We start from the raw sequence: 23,345 nt of genomic DNA on the forward strand, positions 1-23,345 counted from the left end.
GTTCATCAGTGTTTCCCTGAGTCTGGATCAGAAGCAGCTGAGCTCACCTGGAAGTTTCACCTACAAACATGGACACAAGTCTTCAGAGCAGAGAGCTGCTCACAGGTCAGTGACTTTCTTCATGTTGTCATGTTCCCCAGTGAGAGTGTGAATGCATGAGTCAAGAGTGAGTTTGTGAGGTGAATAAATGAATCAAGAGTAAGGAGAACAAGAGAGATGTTAATAAATAAATCAAGACTGAGGTAAATAAATGAATCAAGAGTGAGGTGAATACATGAATCAAGACTGAGATGAATCAACACTGAGGTAAATACATGAATCAAGAGTGAGATGAATCAAGAGTGAGGTGAATAAATGAATCAAAACTGAAGTGAATAAATGAATCAAGAGTGAGGTGGATAAATGAATCAAGAGTGAGGTGAATAAATGAATCAAGAGTGAGGTGAATACATGAATCAAGAGTGAGGTGAATCAAGAATGAATCAAAAGTGAGGTGAATACCTTGATCAAGAGTGAGGTGAATACATGAATCAAGACTGAGGTGAATACATGACTCAAGAGTGAGGTGAATAAATGAATCAAAAGTGAGTTTGTGAGGTGAATACATGAATAAAGACTGAGGTGAATAAACGATTCAGGAGTGAGGTAAATAAATGAATAAAGAATGAGTTTGTCAGGGGAATAAATGAATCAAGAGTGAGGTTAATAAATGAATCAAGAGTGAGGTGAATATACAAATCAAGAATGAGGTGAATAAATAAATCGAGAGTGAGTTTGTGAGGTGAATACATGAATCATTACTGAGGTAGATAAACTATTCAAGAGTGAGGTGAATAAATGATTCAAGAGTTTGGTAAAAAAAAAAGAAAAAAGAGTGAGTTTGTGAGGTGAATAAATGAATCAAGGGTGAGGTGAATAAATGAATCAAAACTGAGGTGAATAAATAAATTAAGAGTGAGTTTGTGTGATGAATAAATGAATCAAGAGTGAGGTGGATAAATGAATCAAGAGTGAGGTGGATAAATGAGTCAAGAGTGAGGTCAATACATGAATCGAGACTGAGGTGAATGAATGAATCAAGAGTGTGGTCGTGAGGTGAATAAATGAATGAAGAGTGTGATCGTGAGGAGAATAAATGAATGAAGATTGTGGTGAATAAATGAATCAAGAGTGTAGTCATGAGGTGAATGAATGAATCAAGAATGTGGTCTTGAGGTGAATAAATGAATCAAGAGTGAGGTTGTGAAGTGAATTAATGAATGAAGAGTGTGGTCGTGAGGAGAATAAATGAATGAATATTGTGGTGAATAAATGAATCAAAAGTGTAGCCATTAGGTGAATGAATGAATCAAGAGTGTGGTCGTGAGGTGAATGAATGAATCAAGACTGTGGTCGTGAGTTGAATAAATGAATTGGGAGTGTGGTCGAGAGGTGAGTGAATGAATCAAGGGTGTGGTCATGAGGTGAATGAATGAATCAAGGGTGTGGTCGTGAGGTGAATTAATGAATTAAGAGTGTGGTTGTGAGGTGAATGAATGAATGAAGAGTGTGGTCGTGAGGTGATTGAATGAATCAAGAGTGTGGTCGCGAGGTGAATAAATGAATCAAGAGTGTGGTCGTGAGGTGAATACATGAATCAAGAGTGTGGTCTTGAGCTAAATAAACGTATCAAGATTGTGGTCGTGAGGTGAATGAATGAATCAAGAGTGTGGTCGGGGGGTGAATGATTAAATCAAGAGTGTGGTCGTGTGGTGAATAAATGAATCAAGAGTGGGACCATGAGGTGAATGAATGAATCAAGAGTGTGGTCGTGAGGTGAATGAATGAATCAAGACTGTGGTTGTGAGTTGAATAAATGAATTGGGAGTGTGGTCGTGAGTTGAATGAATGAATCAAGAGTGTGGTATAGAGGTGAGTGAATGAATCAAGGGTGTGGTCGTGAGTTGAATGAATGAATCAAGAGTGTGGTCGTGAGGTGAATGAATGAATCAAGGGTGTGGTCGTGAGGTGAATTAATGAATTAAGAGTGTGGTTGTGAGGTGAATGAATGAATGAAGAGTGTGGTCGTGAGGTGAATGAATGAATCAAGAGTGTGGTCGCGAGGTGAATGAATGAATCAAGAGTGTGGTCGTGAGGTGAATACATGAATCAAGAGTGTGGTCTTGAGCTAAATAAACTTATCAAGATCGTGGTCGTGAGGTGAATGAATGAATCAAGAGTGGGGCCATGAGGTGAATGAATGAATCAAGAGTGTGGTCGTGAGGTGAATGAATGAATCAAGAGTGTGGTCGCGAGGTGAATAAATGAATCAAGAGTGTGGTCGTGAGGTGAATACATGAATCAAGAGTGTTGTCTTGAGCTAAATAAACTTATCAAGATCGTGGTCGTGAGGTGAATGAATGAATCAAGAGTGTGGTCGGGGGGTGAATGATTAAATCAAGAGTGTGGTCGTGAGGTGAATAAATGAATCAAGAGTGGGGCCATGAGGTGAATGAATGAATCAAGAGTGTGGTCGTGAGGTGAATAAATTAATCAAGAGTGTGGTCGTGGGGTGAATAAATGAATCACGAGTCAAAAGAATTAACAATCAAAGTTCAAGACACTCATGAGTGGATGAAGAGTTGATGGATATAAAACACAGGTGTGGAAGCAGCAGGTGAACTTTGATCCTTGACTGTTTTAATAACTTCTGTTCCAGCATCTTTTTATTTCATTAATAAAAGAGACAAAGTTTAACAAAAACTTCTTATCTATCAGTCAGTATCAGAAAGTGAACACATGCATTAATTTATTCTTTAACTCAAGTGACACAAACATTCAGATCCATGATGCTGTTGTGTTTGTGTGCAGGTGTGGACACAGAGGAGGAAGATCCTCCCTCTAAAAAACGTCGGAGTGAAGACCATGACAGTCAGACCAGAGCTCAGAGGTGAGAAGATCACTTCTCCTGTCAGACCTTCAAATACTGGAATCATTTTCTCACTTCAACTTGTGTGTGTTCAGATCAAAGCTACGTACCTCTGCTGGACCTGGACCTGGACCTGGACCTGGACCTGGACCTGGACCTGGGCCTGGACCTGGACCTGGACCTGCTCCCAGCTGTGTGTCTCTGAAGAGTGACAGGTCTATGGGAAAAAGAATTGACTTCAAAGGTGAACAGAAGCATCAGAGGTGAGAGACAACAGGAGCAACACGAGAACATCTAGTGTTTATTTAAATATGCAGAGAAAACTATACAGTATATCTATACACATGAGAGGAAGAAGGAAATAATAATAATAATAATAATAAATCTTATATGAAACTTCCTTTCAGGAGACTCAAGGTCACTGCAAAATAAAATCACGAATAGGATAAAATCACTTAATTTAACCAAACAATTAAATTTCTTCTTTTAGGAATTACTTTTACTATTGTCCTGGATGAACTCCCATTTATGTTACGACCTGTCTGTCTGTCTGTCTGTCTGTCTGTCTGTCTGTCTGTCTGTCTGTCTGTCTGTCTGTCTGTCTGTCTGTCTGTCTGTCTGTCTGTCTGTCTGTCTGTCTGTCTGTCTATTCCCAAAATATAATACAAAACCCAATAGAAAATACAAATTGGGAAAAACACTCTTCACTTCAACACTTTGTAATAATCAACTTAAATACTGGCTCACAGCCGTCAAAGAGGCAACAAAAGGAAAAGGCTGCTCAAGAGAACGCAGGCCAAGCAAACAACTACAATTTTACAACAATGAGTTAACGTTTAAAATATACAAACAAAAGAACCAAACTTAACTCCCAGTTACAGTGCATGGAACTGACCCTTCCTGTTAGAGGCTAAATCTGATCAGTGGAGGTCGTAACACATCACACCTTCAAATACTGGAAATACTTTCTCACTTCAACTTGTGTGTGTTCAGAGCAAAGCTACGTACATCTGCTGGACCTGGACCTGGACCTGGACCTGGACCTGGACCTGCTCCCAGCTGTGTGTCTCTGAAGAGTGACAGGTCTATGGGAAAAAGAATTGACTTCAAAGGTGAACAGAAGCATCAGAGGTGAGAGACAACAGGAGCAACATGAAGAGATTGAAGTGTTGATCAGAGTTTTGTGTCTTTCAGGATCTACCAGAAGAAACAAGAAGAGTCTGAACTCAACTGTGATTCTCTGAAGAGTGACTGGTCTATGGATCATCCTGATAATTTTAAAGGTGGACAAGAGTCTTCAGAAGACAGGTGAGGTTTTCTGTCCCTCTTTGACTCACTGATGTGATGTTGGGTCTGTACAAAGGTCTCTGAGGTTCCTTCTACTTGGACTGAAGCCCTCAGATGTTCAGCACTTCATCACAGTTGACATGTTAGCATGAGCAACAGTCATGGACACAATAACAGCTGCTGTGGGACAGACAGGTGCTGTTGGACTCATGAAGAAATCCACAACTTGATGTCAAATACAGTGAATTCATTTCACTGGATCATTCCATCTGTTGTTGAAGAAGTTTGTATCATGTGACGACCAACAGTCTCTTCAGTTGTTGAGTCAAGAAGAAGAATTCTAAATAGTGCAACTACTTTTCTTCTCCTCCACCTGAAGTCTTGTGAAACTTGACACACAACAAACGTGATGAAATATTCATCAAAAGTCAACTTTGATTTGAGTGTTTTTCTTGTGATGCAACATTCACGTGGATCATATGAGCGCCTCAGATGAAGGTCACTGATAAGAGAAAATACTTCAAGTGATTTAAGAGTCACTGATTCAATGATTGAGGGAATGTTTGAGTCGTCAAAGACTGTTAGTTGATCCTCAACAATCATTCTTTCACTCACAGCTGTGTGTGTTTCTATCAGCAGTTAGTGACTCTTGGTGACTTCAACTGAAGATGTTCATGAGTCAATGCAGCTCAAAACTTCTCTTTTATTGAGCTTCACGAACTGCTCGTCAAAAGTGCTGCAGACAGTCGTGGAGGAAAGTCGACTCACAAGAGAAGAAGCAACAAACTGCAGCCATGAGAATGAAATCACGACTGAAGTGTGAGACAAACTTGTGTTTCACCTGGTTTTCCATGAATGTGGAAGATTCTATCTTAGGTGGTCTGCACATGGAAGAGTCAGAGTCTTGCTCAGATCATTGGTGTCCTTGTAGAAGTAGACAGAACTTATTGACGGCCTGATGTTCTTCACAGAGAGGATCAGCAGGTCTCGGATGTTCTCAGTCTCCAGTGTGTCCAGCAGCATCAGACAGATGTGGACTCCACACTTCAGGTACGTTCAAGTCTTCAGCCTCACCTGCTGACTACAACAGCTGCTAACTCACCAGTCAGCTGCTTCTGCTGCTTCATGAAGCTCTGATCCTGGACAACTCCACCTGTCAGCTTCATACATGAAGTAGAAGGTCTGGTGTGGCTGAGACTCTTGTTTAGTTTTAGAGAGAAGATGAGATTTGAATGTGACTCAGACTCTCTGGTCCTTCTCTTGAAGAAAGTATTGCTCAACAGGTCCTGGTTAGACTTGGACTGAGACATACCTCTGGTGACCTCTGTAGGTCACATGATCAAGTCACATGTTTGTGTTTCAGCTGCTGGAGGACAAGGTCATGGCCCTGGTGAAGGAGGAACTGGAGAGAGTGAAGAAGTTTCTCAGACCAGGTGAGCAGAAACACCTGTATGATGAGGAAGAGGAGGAGTTGAAGTGTGAAGAGGAGCAGATGAGGAGCAGCAGAGAAGCTTTCCTGAAGATCATCCAGAACCTCCTGAGGAGCATGAAGCAGGAGGAGCTTGCTGGTCTTCTGTGGGGAAGTAAGAGGATTTGAACCTTCAACCTGTTGAAAATGAAATCTTGAATCTATTAGAACATTTGAGATTGAAATTCCTGCAGCTGATGAGAAGATTGATCTTCAGCTTCTAGAATCTTGTGACTCATGTGACTTCTCTTCTTCAGGAAGTCGTTTAGGAAAGTGTCAACGACGGCTGAAGAGGAGCCTGAAGAAGAAGTTCCACAGTGTGTCTGAGGGGGTCGCTAAAGCAGGAAACTCTGCTCCTCTGAATCAGATCTACACGGAGCTCTACATCACTGAGGGGGGCACAGACCAGGTCAACCAGGAGCACGAGGTCCGACAGATCGAAGCAGCCACCAGGAACCAGACCAGACCAGAAACCACCATCAGACAAGAAGACCTCTTTAAAGCCTCACCTGAGAGAGACCCACCAATCAGGAGCCTGCTGACGAAGGGCGTGGCTGGCATTGGGAAGACCCTCCTGACACAGAAGGTCACTCTGGACTGGACTGAAGGCAAAGCTCACCAGAACTTCCACTTCATGTTTCCTCTCACCTTCAGAGAGCTGAACCTGCTGAAAGAGAAGAAGTTGAGTTTGGTGGAACTTGTTCATCTTTTCTTTCCTGAAACCAAAGATCTCAGCAGCTTTGAAGAAGTCCAGGTTCTGTTCATCCTTGATGGTCTGGACGAGTGTCGACTCCCTCTGGACTTCCTCAACAGTCGGGTCTTGACAGCAGCTACAGAGTCCACCTCAGTAGACGTCCTCCTGACAAACCTCATCAGAGGGAATCTTCTTCCCTCAGCTCGTCTCTGGATGACCACACGACCTGCAGCAGCCAATCAGATCCCTCCTGAGTGTGTGGACATGGTGACAGAGGTCAGAGGGTTCACTGACCCCCAGAAGGAGGAGTACTTCAGGAAGAGGTCCAGTGATGAGGAGCAGACCAGCACCATCATCTCTCACATCAAGACCTCCCGAAGCCTCCACATCATGTGTCACATCCCGATCTTCTGCTGGATCACTGCCACAGTTCTGGAGGACATGTTGAAGAGCGGAGACACAGGACAGCTGCCCAACACCCTGACTGAGATGTTCATCTACTTCCTGGTGGTTCTGTCCAAAGTCAAGAAGCTGAAGTACCATGGAGCAGCTTGGACAGACACAGTTTGGGATCCTGAGAGCAGCAAGATGATGGAGTCTCTGGGAAAACTGGCTTTTGAGCACCTGAAGAAAGGAAACTTGGTCTTCTATGAATCAGACCTGACAGAGAGTGACATCGACATCACAGCTGCTTCACTTCACTCAGGAGTGTTCACTCAGATCTTCAGAGAGGAGAGAGGACTGTACCAGGACCAGATGTTCTGCTTCATCCACCTGAGTCTTCAGGAGTTTCTGGCTGCTCTTCATGTTCACCAGAAGTTCTTCAACTCTGAAGTCAACCTGCAGTCAAGAATCGTTGACATAGAAAAGTTCTACCAGAAAGAAATCAATGATGCTGTAGAAAGTCCAAATGGACATCTGGACTTGTTCCTGCGCTTCCTTCTGGGTCTTTCTCTGCAGACCAGCCAGAGTCTCCTGACAGGTTTATTGAAACAAACAGGAAGAAGCTCTTGGACCAATCAGGACACAGCAAAGCTCATCAAGAAGAAGATCAGTGAGAATGTGTCTCCAGAGAGAATCATCAACCTGTTCCACTGTCTGAATGAAGTGAAGGACACTTCTCTGGTGGAGGAGGTCCAACAGCAGCTGAGATCAGGACGTCTCTCCACAGATCAACTGTCTCCTGCTCAATGGTCCACCCTGGCCTTCATCCTTCTGTCCTCAGAGGAACATCTGGACGTGTTTGACCTGAAGAAATACTCTGCTTCAGAGGAGGTTCTTGAGAGGCTTCTGCCGATGGTTCAAGCTTCAAATAAAGTTCTGTAAGTGGATCATTGGAACATCTCTGAAGATATAAACATCAACGTTTGATTTCCTGTTTCATTTTATTCAGGCTGAGCAGGTGTGGACTGACAGAGAGAAGTTGTTCACTTCTGTCCTCAGTCCTCAGCTCTCCGTCCTCTAGTCTGACTCAACTGGACCTGAGTTACAACGACCTGCAGGATCCAGGAGTGGAGCTGCTGTCTGCTGGACTGAAGAGTCCACACTGTCACCTGGAGACTCTCAGGTCAGAACATCATTTCTACAGCTTCAGAGCTGAAATGTGAAAGTCAGAGGTGAGACTCCAGAGAGTCAAAGTTTTGTCTTCAGTTTGTTCTTCAATGAAGCAGCTGATTCTAAGTGACATCAGTCTTCAGCAGGTTCTGACACTTGAACTTTGTTTATTTTGACTTCTGCTGGGGTCGTGCTGTTCAGTATGTTGACACATATTTACTGATCTCAAATACATTCAAAGACATTTGAGTGACACTTGTGATGTTCTAACTTGTTCTGTTTCTAGATTTCAATGCAGGGTAATGTTCATGGTGATGTGAGCATGTGTGATAAACACATCAGGAACTGTATGAAAACTGAAACATGTTCTTCTTCATCACAAGTCATATCATCATCACAATATTGAACAGTGTCATCACACATCCTGCTCTTATCTCTTCATTTCTACTCATCTTTGTCACCATTCTTGATTTCTCTTTTCCTTTCTCTTGTTGTTTTGTTCGTCACACATCACTAGTCCGAGTCAAGTGTCGAGTCACACATCACTAGTCCGAGTCAAGTGTCGAGTCACACATCACTAGTCCGAGTCAAGTGTCGAGTCACACATCACTAGTCCGAGTCAAGTGTCGAGTCACACATCACTAGTCCGAGTCAAGTGTCGAGTCACACATCACTAGTCCGAGTCAAGTGTCGAGTCACACATCACTAGTCCGAGTCAAGTGTCGAGTCACACATCACTAGTCCGAGTCAAGTGTCGAGTCACACATCACTAGTCCGAGTCAAGTGTCGAGTCACACATCACTAGTTCGAGTCAAGTGTCGAGTCACACATCACTAGTCCGAGTCAAGTGTCGAGTCACACATCACTAGTCCGAGTCAAGTGTCGAGTCACACATCACTAGTCCCAGTCAAGTGTCGAGTCACACATCACTAGTCCGAGTCAAGTGTCGAGTCACACATCACTAGTCCGAGTCAAGTGTCGAGTCACACATCACTAGTCCGAGTCAAGTTTCGAGTCATAAATCACTAGTCCGAGTCAAGTTTCGAGTCATAAATCACAAGTCCGAGTTAAGTTTCGAGTCATAAATCTCTAGCCCGAGTCAAGTCTCGAGTCATAAATCACAAGTCCGAGTTAAGTTTCGAGTCATGAATCTCTAGTCCGAGTCAAGTCTCGAGTCATAAATCACTAGTTTGAGTCAAGTTTCGAGTCATAAATCACTTTTATTCATTTATTTCTATTGTGACTTTAGTTTTTCTTCTTCTCTTGTGTTTGTTTCTGGTATAAAAACAACATCAATCCTCTCACAACAGTCTCTGTGTATCATGTGACACTTTTATAAATAATGAAACAAAGTCAGGAAAGTGTTGAACTGATGAAAACATCATTATTTCATGTGTTTGATCAAGTTGATCCTGATTGATAGAAAAGTCTTCAAATATTCACACAATCATGTGATGATCTTATGAATGTAAAGAGTTCAGTGTTTCCTCAAATCAAGTCTTTCAAGTCAAAATAGAGAAAAAGTCACTTGTTGACGACACTCGTCTCTTTCACAGGCTGAACTCCTGTTTCCTGACAGAGAGAAGTTGTTCACTTCTGTCCTCAGTCCTCAGCTCTCCGTCCTCTAGTCTGACTCAACTGGACCTGAGTGACAACTGGAACCTGAAGGATCCAGGAGTGGAGCTGCTGTCTGCTGGACTGAAGAGTCCACACTGTCACCTGGAGACTCTCAGGTCAGAACATCATTTCTACAGCTTCAGAGCTGAAATGTGAAAGTCAGAGGTGAGACTCCAGAGAGTCAAAGTTTTGTCTTCAGTTTGTTCTTCAATGAAGCAGCTGATTCTAAGTGACATCAGTCTTCAGCAGGTTCTGACACTTGAACTTTGTTTATTTTGACTTCTGCTGGGGTCGTGCTGTTCAGTATGTTGACACATATTTACTGATCTCAAATACATTCAAAGACATTTGAGTGACACTTGTGATGTTCTAACTTGTTCTGTTTCTAGATTTCAATGCAGGGTAATGTTCATGGTGATGTGAGCATGTGTGATAAACACATCAGGAACTGTATGAAAACTGAAACATGTTCTTCTTCATCACAAGTCATATCATCATCACAATATTGAACAGTGTCATCACACATCCTGCTCTTATCTCTTCATTTCTACTCATCTTTGTCACCATTCTTGATTTCTCTCTTCGTTTCTCTTGTTGTTTTGTTCGTCACACATCACTAGTCCGAGTCAAGTGTCGAGTCACACATCACTAGTCCGAGTCAAGTGTCGAGTCACACATCACTAGTCCGAGTCAAGTGTCGAGTCACACATCACTAGTCCGAGTCAAGTGTCGAGTCACACATCACTAGTCCGAGTCAAGTGTCGAGTCACACATCACTAGTCCGAGTCAAGTGTCGAGTCACACATCACTAGTCCCAGTCAAGTGTCGAGTCACACATCACTAGTCCCAGTCAAGTGTCGAGTCACACATCACTAGTCCGAGTCAAGTCTCGAGTCAAACATAACTAGTCCCAGTCAAGTCTCGAGTCAAATATAACTAGTCCCAGTCAAGTGACGAGTCACACATCACTTGTCCCAGTCAAGTGTCGAGTCACACATCACTAGTCCGAGTCAAGTGTCGAGTCACACATCACTAGTCCGAGTCAAGTCTCGAGTCAAACATAACTAGTCCCAGTCAAGTGACGAGTCACACATCACTAGTCCGAGTCAAGTCTCGAGTCAAACATAACTAGTCCCAGTCAAGTGTCGAGTCACACATCACTAGTCCGAGTCAAGTCTCGAGTCAAACATAACTAGTCCCAGTCAAGTATCGAGTCACAAATCACTAGTCCGAGTCAAGTGTCGAGTCACACATCACTAGTCCGAGTCAAGTCTCGAGTCAAACATAACTAGTCCCAGTCAAGTGTCGAGTCACAAATCACTAGTCCGTGTCAAGTGTCGAGTCACACATCACTAGTCCGAGTCAAGTCTCGAGTCAAACATAACTAGTCCCAGTCAAGTGTCGAGTCACAAATCACTTGTCCCAGTCAAGTGTCGAGTCACACATCACAAGTCCGAGTCAAGTCTCGAGTCAAACATAACTAGTCCGAGTCAAATGTCGAATCACACATCACTTGTCCAAGTCAAGTCTCGAGTCAAACATAACTAGTCCCAGTCAAGTGTCGAGTCACACATCACTAGTCCGAGTCAAGTCTCGAGTCAAATATAACTAGTCCCAGTCAAGTGACGAGTCACACATCACTTGTCACAATCAAGTGTCGAGTCACACATCACTAGTCCGAGTCAAGTCTCGAGTCAAATATAACTAGTCCCAGTCAAGTGACGAGTCACACATCACTTGTCCCAGTCAAGTGTCGAGTCACACATCACTAGTCCGAGTCAAGTCTCGAGTCAAACATAACTAGTCCGAGTCAAGTGTCGAGTCACAAATCACTTGACCCAGTCAAGTGTCGAGTCACACATCACTAGTCCGAGTCAAGTCTCGAGTCAAATATAACTAGTCCCAGTCAAGTGACGAGTCACACATCACTAGTCCGAGTCAAGTCTCGAGTCAAACATAAATAGTCCGAGTCAAGTGTCGAGTCACAAATCACTTGTCCCAGTCAAATGTCGAATCACACATCACTTGTCCAAGTCAAGTCTCGAGTCAAACATAACTAGTCCCAGTCAAGTGTCGAGTCACACATCACTAGTCCGAGTCAAGTCTCGAGTCAAATATAACTAGTCCCAGTCAAGTGACGAGTCACACATAACTAGTCCCAGTCAAGTGTCGAGTCACACATCACTAGTCCGAGTCAAGTCTCGAGTCAAATATAACTAGTCCCAGTCAATTGACGAGTCACACATCACTTGTCCCAGTCAAGTGTCGAGTCACACATCACTAGTCCGAGTCAAGTCTCGAGTCAAACATAACTAGTCCGAGTCAAGTGTCGAGTCACAAATCACTTGACCCAGTCAAGTGTCGAGTCACACATCACTAGTCCGAGTCAAGTCTCGAGTCAAATATAACTAGTCCCAGTCAAGTGACGAGTCACACATCACTAGTCCGAGTCAAGTCTCGAGTCAAACATAACTAGTCCGAGTCAAGTGTCGAGTCACAAATCACTTGTCCCAGTCAAATGTCGAATCACACATCACTTGTCCAAGTCAAGTCTCGAGTCAAACATAACTAGTCCCAGTCAAGTGTCGAGTCACACATCACTAGTCCGAGTCAAGTCTCGAGTCAAATATAACTAGTCCCAGTCAAGTGACGAGTCACACATCACTTGTCACAATCAAGTGTCGAGTCACACATCACTAGTCCGAGTCAAGTCTCGAGTCAAATATCACTAGTCCCAGTCAAGTGACGAGTCACACATCACTAGTCCGAGTCAAGTCTCGAGTCAAACATAACTAGTCCGAGTCAAGTGTCGAGTCACAAATCACTTGTCCCAGTCAAATGTCGAATCACACATCACTTGTCCAAGTCAAGTCTCGAGTCAAACATAACTAGTCCCAGTCAAGTGTCGAGTCACACATCACTAGTCCGAGTCAAGTCTCGAGTCAAATATAACTAGTCCCAGTCGTGTGACGAGTCACACATAACTAGTCCCAGTCAAGTGTCGAATCACACATCACTTGTCCAAGTCAAGTCTCGAGTCAAACATAACTAGTCCCAGTCAAGTGTCGAGTCACACATCACTAGTCCGAGTCAAGTCTCGAGTCAAATATAACTAGTCCCAGTCAAGTGACGAGTCACACATCACTTGTCACAATCAAGTGTCGAGTCACACATCACTAGTCCGAGTCAAGTCTCGAGTCAAATATAACTAGTCCCAGTCAAGTGACGAGTCACACATCACTAGTCCGAGTCAAGTGTCGAGTCACACATCACTAGTCCGAGTCAAGTCTCGAGTCAAACATAACTAGTCCGAGTCAAGTGTCGAGTCACAAATCACTTGTCCCAGTCAAGTGTCGAGTCACACATCACTAGTCCGAGTCAAGTCTCGAGTCAAATATAACTAGTCCCAGTCAAGTGACGAGTCACACATCACTTGTCCCAGTCAAGTGTCGAGTCACACATCACTAGTCCGAGTCAAGTCTCGAGTCAAACATAACTAGTCCCAGTCAAGTGACGAGTCACACATCACTAGTCCGAGTCAAGTCTCGAGTCAAACATAACTACTCCCAGTCAAGTGTCGAGTCACAAATCACTAGTCCCAGTCAAGTGACGAGTCACACATCACTTGTCCCAGTCAAGTGTCGAGTCACACATCACTAGTCCGTGTAAAGTGTCGAGTCACACATCACAAGTCCCAGTCTAGTGTCAAGTCACACATCACTAGTCCGTGTCAAGTGTCGAGTCACACATCACTAGTCCGAGTCAAGTCTCGAGTCAAACATAACTAGTCCCAGTCAAGTGACGAGTCACACATCACTTGTCCCAGTCAAGTGTCGAGTCACACATCACTAGTCCGAATCAAGTCTCGAGTCAAACATAACTAGTCCCAGTCAAGTGTCGAGTCACAAATCACTTGTCCCAGTCAAGTGTCGAGTCACACATCACTAGTCCCAGTCAATTCTCGAGTCATAAATCACTAGTTTGAGTCAAGTTTCGAGTCATAAATCACTATTCCGAGTCAAGTCTCGAGTCATAAAATAGTTTGAGTCTAGTTTCGAGTCATAAATCACTGGTCCGAGTCAAGTTTCGAGTCTTAAAATCACTAGTCAGAGTCAAGTCTCGAGTCATAAATGACTAGTCCCAGTCAAGTCTCGAGTCATAAATCACTAGTTTGAGTCAAGTTTCGAGTCATAAATCACTAGTCCGAGTCATAAATCACTAGTCCGAGTCAAGTTTCGAGTCATAAATCACTAGTTTGAGTCAAGTTTCGAGTCATAAATCAATAGTCCGAGTCAAGTCTCGAGTCATAAATCACTAGTCAGAGTCAAGTTTCATGTCATAAATCACTAGTCCGAGTCAAGTTTCGAGTCAAAAATCAATAGTCTGAGTCTAGTCTCGAGTCATAAAACACTAGTCCTAGTCAAGTCTCGAGTCACACATTACTAATCTGAGTCAAGTCTCGAGTCATAAATCAGTAGTCCGAGTCAAGTCTCGAGTCATAAAATAGTTTGAGTCAAGTCTCGAGTCATAAATCACTAGTCCGAGTCAAGTTTCGAGTCATAAATCACTAGTACGAGTCAAGTCTCGAGTCACACATCACTAGTCCCAGTCAAGTGTCGAGTCACACATCACTAGTCCCAGTCAAGTGTCGAGTCACACATCACTAATCTGAGTCAAGTCTCGAGTCACACATCACTAGTCCCAGTCAAGTGTCGAGTCATAAATCACTAGTCCGAGTCAAGTTTCGAGTCATAAATCACTAGTCCGAGTCAAGTCTTGAGTCATAAATCATAAGTCCGAGTCAAGTCTCGAGTCATAAATCACTAGTCCCAGTCAAGTGTCGAGTCACACATCACTAGTCCCAGTCAAGTGTCGAGTCACACATCACTAATCTGAGTCAAGTCTCGAGTCACACATCACTAGTCCCAGTCAAGTGTCGAGTCACACATCACTAATCTGAGTCAAGTCTCGAGTCATAAATCACTAGTCCGAGTCAAGTCTCGAGTCATAAATCACTAGTCCGAGTCAAGTTTCGAGTCATAAATCACTAGTCCGAGTCAAGTCTTGAGTCATAAATCATAAGTCCGAGTCAAGTCTCGAGTCATAAATCACTAGTCCGAGTCAAGTCTCGAGTCATAAATCACTAGTCCGAGTCAAGTTTCGAGTCATAAATCACTAGTCCCAGTCAAGTCTTGAGTCATAAATCATAAGTCCGAGTCAAGTCTCGAGTCATAAATCAGTAGTCCGAGTCAAGTCTCTAGTCATAAATCACTAGTCCGAGTCAAGTTTCGAGTCATAAATCACTAGTACGAGTCAAGTCTCGAGTCATAAATCAAAAGTCCCAGTCAAGTGTCGAGTCACAAATCACTAGTCCGTGTCAAGTGTCGAGTCACACATCACTAGTCCGAGTCAAGTCTCGAGTCAAACATAACTAGTCCCAGTCAAGTGTCGAGTCACAAATCACTAGTCCGAGTCAAGTCTCGAATCAAATATAACTAGTCCCAGTCAAGTGACGAGTCACACATCACTTGTCACAATCAAGTGTCGAGTCACACATCACTAGTCCGAGTCAAGTCTCGAGTCAAATATAACTAGTCCCAGTCAAGTGACGAGTCACACATCACTTGTCCCAGTCAAGTGTCGAGTCACACATCACTAGTCCGAGTCAAGTCTCGAGTCAAACATAACTAGTCCGAGTCAAGTGTCGAGTCACAAATCACTTGACCCAGTCAAGTGTCGAGTCACACATCACTAGTCCGAGTCAAGTCTCGAGTCAAATATAACTAGTCCCAGTCAAGTGACGAGTCACACATCACTAGTCCGAGTCAAGTCTCGAGTCAAACATAACTAGTCCGAGTCAAGTGTCGAGTCACAAATCACTTGTCCCAGTCAAATGTCGAATCACACATCACTTGTCCAAGTCAAGTCTCGAGTCAAACATAACTAGTCCCAGTCAAGTGTCGAGTCACACATCACTAGTCTGAGTCAAGTCTCGAGTCAAATATAACTAGTCCCAGTCAAGTGACGAGTCACACATAACTAGTCCCAGTCAAGTGTCGAGTCACACATCACTAGTCCGAGTCAAGTCTCGAGTCAAATATAACTAGTCCCAGTCAATTGACGAGTCACACATCACTTGTCCCAGTCAAGTGTCGAGTCACACATCACTAGTCCGAGTCAAGTCTCGAGTCAAACATAACTAGTCCGAGTCAAGTGTCGAGTCACAAATCACTTGACCCAGTCAAGTGTCGAGTCACACATCACTAGTCCGAGTCAAGTCTCGAGTCAAATATAACTAGTCCCAGTCAAATGACGAGTCACACATCACTAGTCCGAGTCAAGTCTCGAGTCAAACATAACTAGTCCGAGTCAAGTGTCGAGTCACAAATCACTTGTCCCAGTCAAATGTCGAATCACACATCACTTGTCCAAGTCAAGTCTCGAGTCAAACATAACTAGTCCCAGTCAAGTGTCGAGTCACACATCACTAGTCCGAGTCAAGTCTCGAGTCAAATATAACTAGTTCCAGTCAAGTGACGAGTCACACATCACTTGTCACAATCAAGTGTCGAGTCACACATCACTAGTCCGAGTCAAGTCTCGAGTCAAATATCACTAGTCCCAGTCAAGTGACGAGTCACACATCACTAGTCCGAGTCAAGTCTCGAGTCAAACATAACTAGTCCGAGTCAAGTGTCGAGTCACAAATCACTTGTCCCAGTCAAATGTCGAATCACACATCACTTGTCCAAGTCAAGTCTCGAGTCAAACATAACTAGTCCCAGTCAAGTGTCGAGTCACACATCACTAGTCCGAGTCAAGTCTCGAGTCAAATATAACTAGTCCCAGTCGTGTGACGAGTCACACATAACTAGTCCCAGTCAAGTGTCGAATCACACATCACTTGTCCAAGTCAAGTCTCGAGTCAAACATAACTAGTCCCAGTCAAGTGTCGAGTCACACATCACTAGTCCGAGTCAAGTCTCGAGTCAAATATAACTAGTCCCAGTCAAGTGATGAGTCACACATCACTTGTCACAATCAAGTGTCGAGTCACACATCACTAGTCCGAGTCAAGTCTCGAGTCAAATATAACTAGTCCCAGTCAAGTGACGAGTCACACATCACTAGTCCGAGTCAAGTGTCGAGTCACACATCACTAGTCCGAGTCAAGTCTCGAGTCAAACATAACTAGTCCGAGTCAAGTGTTGAGTCACAAATCACTTGTCCCAGTCAAGTGTCGAGTCACACATCACTAGTCCGAGTCAAGTCTCGAGTCAAATATAACTAGTCCCAGTCAAGTGACGAGTCACACATCACTTGTCCCAGTCAAGTGTCGAGTCACACATCACTAGTCCGAGTCAAGTCTCGAGTCAAACATAACTAGTCCCAGTCAAGTGACGAGTCACACATCACTAGTCCGAGTCAAGTCTCGAGTCACACATCACTAGTCCGAGTCAAGTGTCGAGTCACACATCACTTGTCCCAGTCAAGTGTCGAGTCACACATCACTAGTCCGTGTAAAGTGTCGAGTCACACATCACTAGTCCCAGTCTAGTGTCGAGTCACACATCACTAGTCCGTGTCAAGTGTCGAGTCACACATCACTAGTCCGAGTCAAGTCTCGAGTCAAACATAACTAGTCCCAGTCAAGTGACGAGTCACACATCACTTGTCCCAGTCAAGTGTCGAGTCACACATCACTAGTCCGAATCAAGTCTCGAGTCAAACATAACTAGTCCCAGTCAAGTGTCGAGTCACAAATCACTTGTCCCAGTCAAGTGTCGAGTCACACATCACTAGTCCCAGTCAAGTCTCGAGTCATAAATCACTAGTTTGAGTCAAGTTTCGAGTCATAAATCACTAGTCCGAGTCAAGTCTCGAGTCATAAAATAGTTTGAGTCTAGTTTCGAGTCATAAATCACTGGTCCGAGTCAAGTTTCGAGTCTTAAAATCACTAGTCAGAGTCAAGTCTCGAGTCATAAATGACTAGTCCCAGTCAAGTCTCGAGTCATAAATCACTAGTTTGAGTCAAGTTTCGAGTCATAAATCACTAGTCCGAGTCATAAATCACTAGTCCGAGTCAAGTTTCGAGTCATAAATCACTAGTTTGAGTCAAGTTTCGAGTCATAAATCAATAGTCCGAGTCAAGTCTCGAGTCATAAATCACTAGTCAGAGTCAAGTTTCATGTCATAAATCACTAGTCCGAGTCAAGTTTCGAGTCAAAAATCAATAGTCTGAGTCTAGTCTCGAGTCATAAAACACTAGTCCTAGTCAAGTCTCGAGTCACACATTACTAATCTGAGTCAAGTCTCGAGTCATAAATCAGTAGTCCGAGTCAAGTCTCGAGTCATAAAATAGTTTGAGTCAAGTCTCGAGTCATAAATCACTAGTCCGAGTCAAGTTTCGAGTCATAAATCACTAGTACGAGTCAAGTCTCGAGTCACACATCACTAGTCCCAGTCAAGTGTCGAGTCACACATGACTAGTCCCAGTCAAGTGTCGAGTCACACATCACTAGTCCCAGTCAAGTGTCGAGTCACACATCACTAATCTGAGTCAAGTCTCGAGTCACACATCACTAGTCCCAGTCAAGTGTCGAGTCACACATCACTAATCTGAGTCAAGTCTCGAGTCATAAATCACTAGTCCGAGTCAAGTCTCGAGTCATAAATCACTAGTCCGAGTCAAGTTTCGAGTCATAAATCACTAGTCCGAGTCAAGTCTTGAGTCATAAATCATAAGTCCGAGTCAAGTCTCGAGTCATAAATCAGTAGTCCGAGTCAAGTCTCTAGTCATAAATCACTAGTCCGAGTCAAGTTTCGAGTCATAAATCACTAGTACGAGTCAAGTCTCGAGTCATAAATCAAAAGTCCAAGTCAAGTCTCGAGTCATAAATCACTAGTTTGAGTCAAGTTTCGAGTCATAAATCAGTAGTCCGAGTCAAGTCTCGAGTCATAAATCACTGGTCAGAGACAAGTTTCATGTCATAAATCACTAGTCCGAGTCAAGTTTCGAGTCATAAATCAATAGTCTGAGTCAAGTCTCGAGTCATAAATCACTAGTCCGAGTCAAGTCTCGAGTCTTAAAACACTAGTCCTAGTCAAGTCTCTAGTCATAAATCACTAGTACGAGTCAAGTCTCTAGTCATAAATCACTAGTCCGAGTCAAGTCTCTAGTCATAAATCACTAGTCCGAGTCAAGTCTCGAGTCATAAATCAAAAGTCAGAGTCAAGTCCCGAGTCATAAATCAAAAGTCCAAGTCAAGTCTCGAGTCATAAATCACTAGTTTGAGTCAAGTTTCGAGTCATAAATCAGTAGTCAGAGTCAAGTCTCGAGTCATAAATCACTAGTTTGAGTCAATTTTCGAATCATAAATCACTAGTCCGAGTCAAGTCTCGAGTCATAAATCACTAGTTTCAGTCAAGTTCGAGTCATAAATCACTAGTCCGAGTCAAGTCTCGAGTCATAAATCACTAGTTTGAGTCAATTTTCGAGTCATAAATCACTAGTCCGAGTCAAGTCTCGAGTCATAAATCACTAGTTTCAGTCAAGTCTCGAGTCATAAATCAGTAGTCCGAGTCAAGTCTCTAGTCATAAATCACTAGTCCGAGTCAAGTTTCGAGTCATAAATCACTAGTACGAGTCAAGTCTCTAGTCATAAATCACTAGTCCGAGTCAAGTTTCGAGTCATAAATCACTAGTCCGAGTCAAGTCTCGAGTCATAAATCAAAAGTCCAAGTCAAGTCTCGAGTCATAAATCACTAGTTTGAGTCAAGTTTCGAGTCATAAATCAGTAGTCCGAGTCAAGTCTCGAGTCATAAATCACTGGTCAGAGTCAAGTTTCAAGTCATAAATCACTAGTACGAGTCAAGTCTCGAGTCACGCATCACTAGTCCCAGTCAATTGTCGAGTCATAAATCACTAGTCCCAGTCAAGTGTCGAGTCACACATCACTAGTCCCAGTCAAGTGTCGAGTCACACATCACTAGTCCCAGTCAAGTGTCGAGTCACACATCACTAATCTGAGTCAAGTCTCGAGTCATAAATCACTAGTCCGAGTCAAGTCTCGAGTCATAAAATAGTTTGAGTCAAGACTCGAGTCATTAATCACTAATCCGAGTCAAGTTTCGAGTCATAAATCACTAGTCAGAGTCAAGTCTCGAGTCATAAATCACTAGTTTGAGTCAATTTTCGAGTCATAAATCACTAGTCTGAGTCAGAGTCTCGAGTCATAAATCACTAGTTTGAGTCAAGTTTCGAGTCATAAATCACTAGTCCGAGTCAAGTCTCGAGTCATAAATCACTAGTTTCAGTCAAGTCTCGAGTCATAAATTATAAGTCCGAGTCAAGTCTCGAGTCATAAATCAAAAGTCAGAGTCAAGTCTCTAGTCATAAATCACTAGTCCGAGTCAAGTCTCGAGTCATAAATCAAAAGTCCAAGTCAAGTCTCGAGTCATAAATCAAAAGTCAGAGTCAAGTCTCTAGTCATAAATCACCAGTCCGAGTCAAGTCTCGAGTCATAAATCGAAAGTCAGAGTCAAGTCTCGAGTCATAAATCAAAAGTCCAAGTCAAGTCTCGAGTCATAAATCACTAGTTTGAGTCAAGTTTTGAGTCATAAATCAGTAGTCCGAGTCAAGTCTCGAGTCATAAATCACTAGTCCGAGTCAAGTTTCGAGTCATAAATCAATAATCTGAGTCAAGTCTCGAGTCATAAATCACTAGTCCGAGTCAAGTCTCGAGTCATAAATCACTAGTCAGAGTCAAGTTTCATGTCATAAATCACTAGTGTGAGTCAAGTTTCGAGTCATAAATCACTAGTCCGAGTCAAGTCTCGAGTCATAAATCAAAAGTCCAAGTCAAGTCTCGAGTCATAAATCACTAGTTGGAGTCAAGTTTCGAGTCATAAATCAGTAGTTCGAGTCATGTCTCGAGTCATAAATCACTGGGCAGAGTCAAGTTTCATGTCATAAATCACTAGTCCGAGTCAAGTCTCGAGTCATAAATCAAAAGTCCAAGTCAAGTCTCGAGTCATAAATCAAAAGTCAGAGTCAAGTCTCTAGTCATAAATCACTAGTCCGAGTCAAGTCTCTAGTCATAAATCACTAGTCCGAGTCAAGTCTCTAGTCATAAATCACTAGTCCGAGTCAAGTCTCGAGTCATAAATCAAAAGTCAGAGTCAAGTCCCGAGTCATAAATCAAAAGTCCAAGTCAAGTCTCGAGTCATAAATCACTAGTTTGAGTCAAGTTTAGATGTCATAAATCAGTAGTCCGAGTCAAGTCTCGAGTCATAAATCACTAGTCCGAGTCAAGTTTCGAGTCATAAATCAATAGTCTGAGTCAAGTCTCGAGTCATAAATCACTAGTCCGAGTCAAGTCTCGAGTCATAAAACACTAGTCCTAGTCAAGTTTCAAGTCATAAATCACTAGTACGAGTCAAGTCTCGAGTCACGAATCACTAGTCCCAGTCAAGTGTCGAGTCACACATCACTAGTCCCAGTCAAGTGTCGAGTCACACATCACTAATCTGAGTCAAGTCTCGAGTCATAAATCACTAGTCCGAGTCAAGTCTCGAGTCATAAAATAGTTTGAGTCAAGTCTCGAATCATTAATCACTAATCCGAGTCAAGTTTCGAGTCATAAATCACTAGTCAGAGTCAAGTCTCGAGTCATAAATCACTAGTTTGAGTCAATTTTCGAGTCATAAATCAATAGTCCGAGTCAAGTCTCGAGTCATAAATCAATAGTTTCAGTCAAGTTTCGAGTCATAAATCACTAGTCCGAGTCAAGTCTCGAGTCATAATACACTAGTTTGAGTCAATTTTCGAGTCATAAATCACTAGTCCGAGTCAAGTTTCAAGTCATAAATCACTAGTCCGAGTCAATTCTCAAGTCATAAATCATAAGTCCGAGTCAAGTCTCGAGTCATAAATCTAAAGTCAGAGTCAAGTCTCTAGTCATAAATCAAAAGTCAGAGTCAAGTCTCTAGTCATAAATCACTAGTCCGAGTCAAGTCTCGAGTCATAAATCAAAAGTCCAAGTCAAGTCTCGAGTCATAAATCAAAAGTCAGAGTCAAGTCTCTAGTCATAAATCACTAGTCCGAGTCAAGTCTCGAGTCATAAATCGAAAGTCTGAGTCAAGTCTCGAGTCATAAATCAAAAGTCCAAGTCAAGTCTCGAGTCATAAATCACTAGTTTGGGTCAAGTTTTGAGTCATAAATCAGTAGTCCGAGTCAAGTCTCGAGTCATAAATCACTAGTCCGAGTCAAGTTTCGAGTCATAAATCAATAATCTGAGTCAAGTCTCGAGTCATAAATCACTAGTCCGAGTCAAGTCTCGAGTCATAAATCACTATTCAGAGTCAAGTTTCATGTCATAAATCACTAGTGTGAGTCAAGTTTCGAGTCATAAATCACTAGTCCGAGTCAAGTCTCGAGTCATAAATCAAAAGTCCAAGTCATGTCTCGAGTCATAAATCACTAGTTTGAGTCAAGTTTCGAGTCATAAATCAGTAGTCCGAGTCAAGTCTCGAGTCATAAATCACTGGGCAGAGTCAAATTTCATGTCATAAATCACTAGTCCGAGTCAAGTCTCTAGTCATAAATCACTAGTCCGAGTCAAGTCTCTAGTCATAAATCACTAGTCCGAGTCAAGTCTCGAGTCATAAATCAAAAGTCAGAGTCAAGTCTCGAGTCATAAATCAAAAGTCCAAGTCAAGTCTCGAGTCATAAATCACTAGCTTGAGTCAAGTTTCGAGTCATAAATCAGTAGTCCGAGTCAAGTCTCGAGTCATAAATCACTGGGCAGAGTCAAGTTTCATGTCATAAATCACTAGTCCGAGTCAAGTCTCTAGTCATAAATCACTAGTCCGAGTCAAGTCTCTAGTCATAAATCACTAGTCCGAGTCAAGTCTCGAGTCATAAATCAAAAGTCAGAGTCAAGTCTCGAGTCATAAATCAAAAGTCCAAGTCAAGTCTCGAGTCATAAATCACTAGTTTGAGTCAAGTTTCGAGTCATAAATCAGTAGTCCGAGTCAAGTTTCATGTCATAAATCACTAGTGTGAGTCAAGTTTCGAGTCATAAATCAATAGTCCGAGTCAAGTCTTGAGTCATAAATCAAAAGTCCAAGTCAAGTCTCGAGTCATAAATCAATAGTTTCAGTCAAGTTTCATGTCATAAATCACTAGTGTGAGTCAAGTTTCGAGTCATAAATCACTAGTCCGAGTCAAGTCTCGAGTCATAAATCACTAGTCCGAGTCAAGTCTCGAGTCATAAATCACTAGTCAGAGTCAAGTTTCATGTCATAAATCACTAGTGTGAGTCAAGTTTCGAGTCATAAATCAATAGTCCGAGTCAAGTCTTGAGTCATAAATCAAAAGTCCGAGTCAAGTCTCGAGTCATAAATCAATAGTTTCAGTCAAGTTTCGAGTCATAAATCACTAGTCCGAGTCAAGTCTCGAGTCATAAATCACTGGTCAGAGTCAAGTTTCATGTCATAAATCACTAGTCCGAGTCAAGTCACGAGTCATTAATCAATAGTTTCAGTCAAGTTTCGAGTCATAAATCACTAGTCCGAGTCAAGTCTCGAGTCATAAATCACTAGTTTGAGTCAATTTTCGAGTCATAAATCACTAGTCCGAGTCAAGTCTCGAGTCATAAATCACTAGTTTGAGTCAATTTTCGAGTCATAAATCACTAGTCCGAGTCAAGTCTCGAGTCATAAATCACTAGTTTCAGTCAAGTTTCAAGTCATAAATCACTATTCCGAGTCAATTCTCGAGTCATAAATCATAAGTCCGAGTCAAGTCTCGAGTC

General features: G+C 42.6%; 1 protein-coding gene across 3 annotated transcripts in view; it reads left to right on the top strand.

The window, feature by feature from the left end:
- LOC148083106 (NACHT, LRR and PYD domains-containing protein 3-like) overlaps window positions 1-23,345 on the top strand; it is a 133,658-nt gene continuing 110,313 nt past the window's right edge. For 2 of the 3 annotated variants that reach the window (XM_087786233.1, XM_087786235.1), the window contains exons 1-10: window positions 1-105; window positions 2,851-2,929; window positions 3,004-3,171; window positions 3,902-4,039; window positions 4,103-4,216; window positions 5,167-5,245; window positions 5,559-5,778; window positions 5,921-7,679; window positions 7,751-7,924; window positions 9,468-9,644. In XM_087786233.1, the coding sequence (XP_087642359.1) occupies window positions 69-105; window positions 2,851-2,929; window positions 3,004-3,171; window positions 3,902-4,039; window positions 4,103-4,216; window positions 5,167-5,245; window positions 5,559-5,778; window positions 5,921-7,679; window positions 7,751-7,924; window positions 9,468-9,644 (2,945 nt within the window). In that variant the 5' untranslated portion in view covers window positions 1-68. The remainder of the gene's footprint in view (window positions 106-2,850; window positions 2,930-3,003; window positions 3,172-3,901; window positions 4,040-4,102; window positions 4,217-5,166; window positions 5,246-5,558; window positions 5,779-5,920; window positions 7,680-7,750; window positions 7,925-9,467; window positions 9,645-23,345) is intronic. The other variant, XM_087786234.1, reaches the window with a different exon arrangement.

Source organism: Callionymus lyra, chromosome 3 (assembly GCF_982586985.1).
Source record: "Callionymus lyra chromosome 3, fCalLyr1.hap1.1, whole genome shotgun sequence".
In the NCBI taxonomy this organism is placed as follows: domain Eukaryota; kingdom Metazoa; phylum Chordata; class Actinopteri; order Syngnathiformes; family Callionymidae; genus Callionymus; species Callionymus lyra.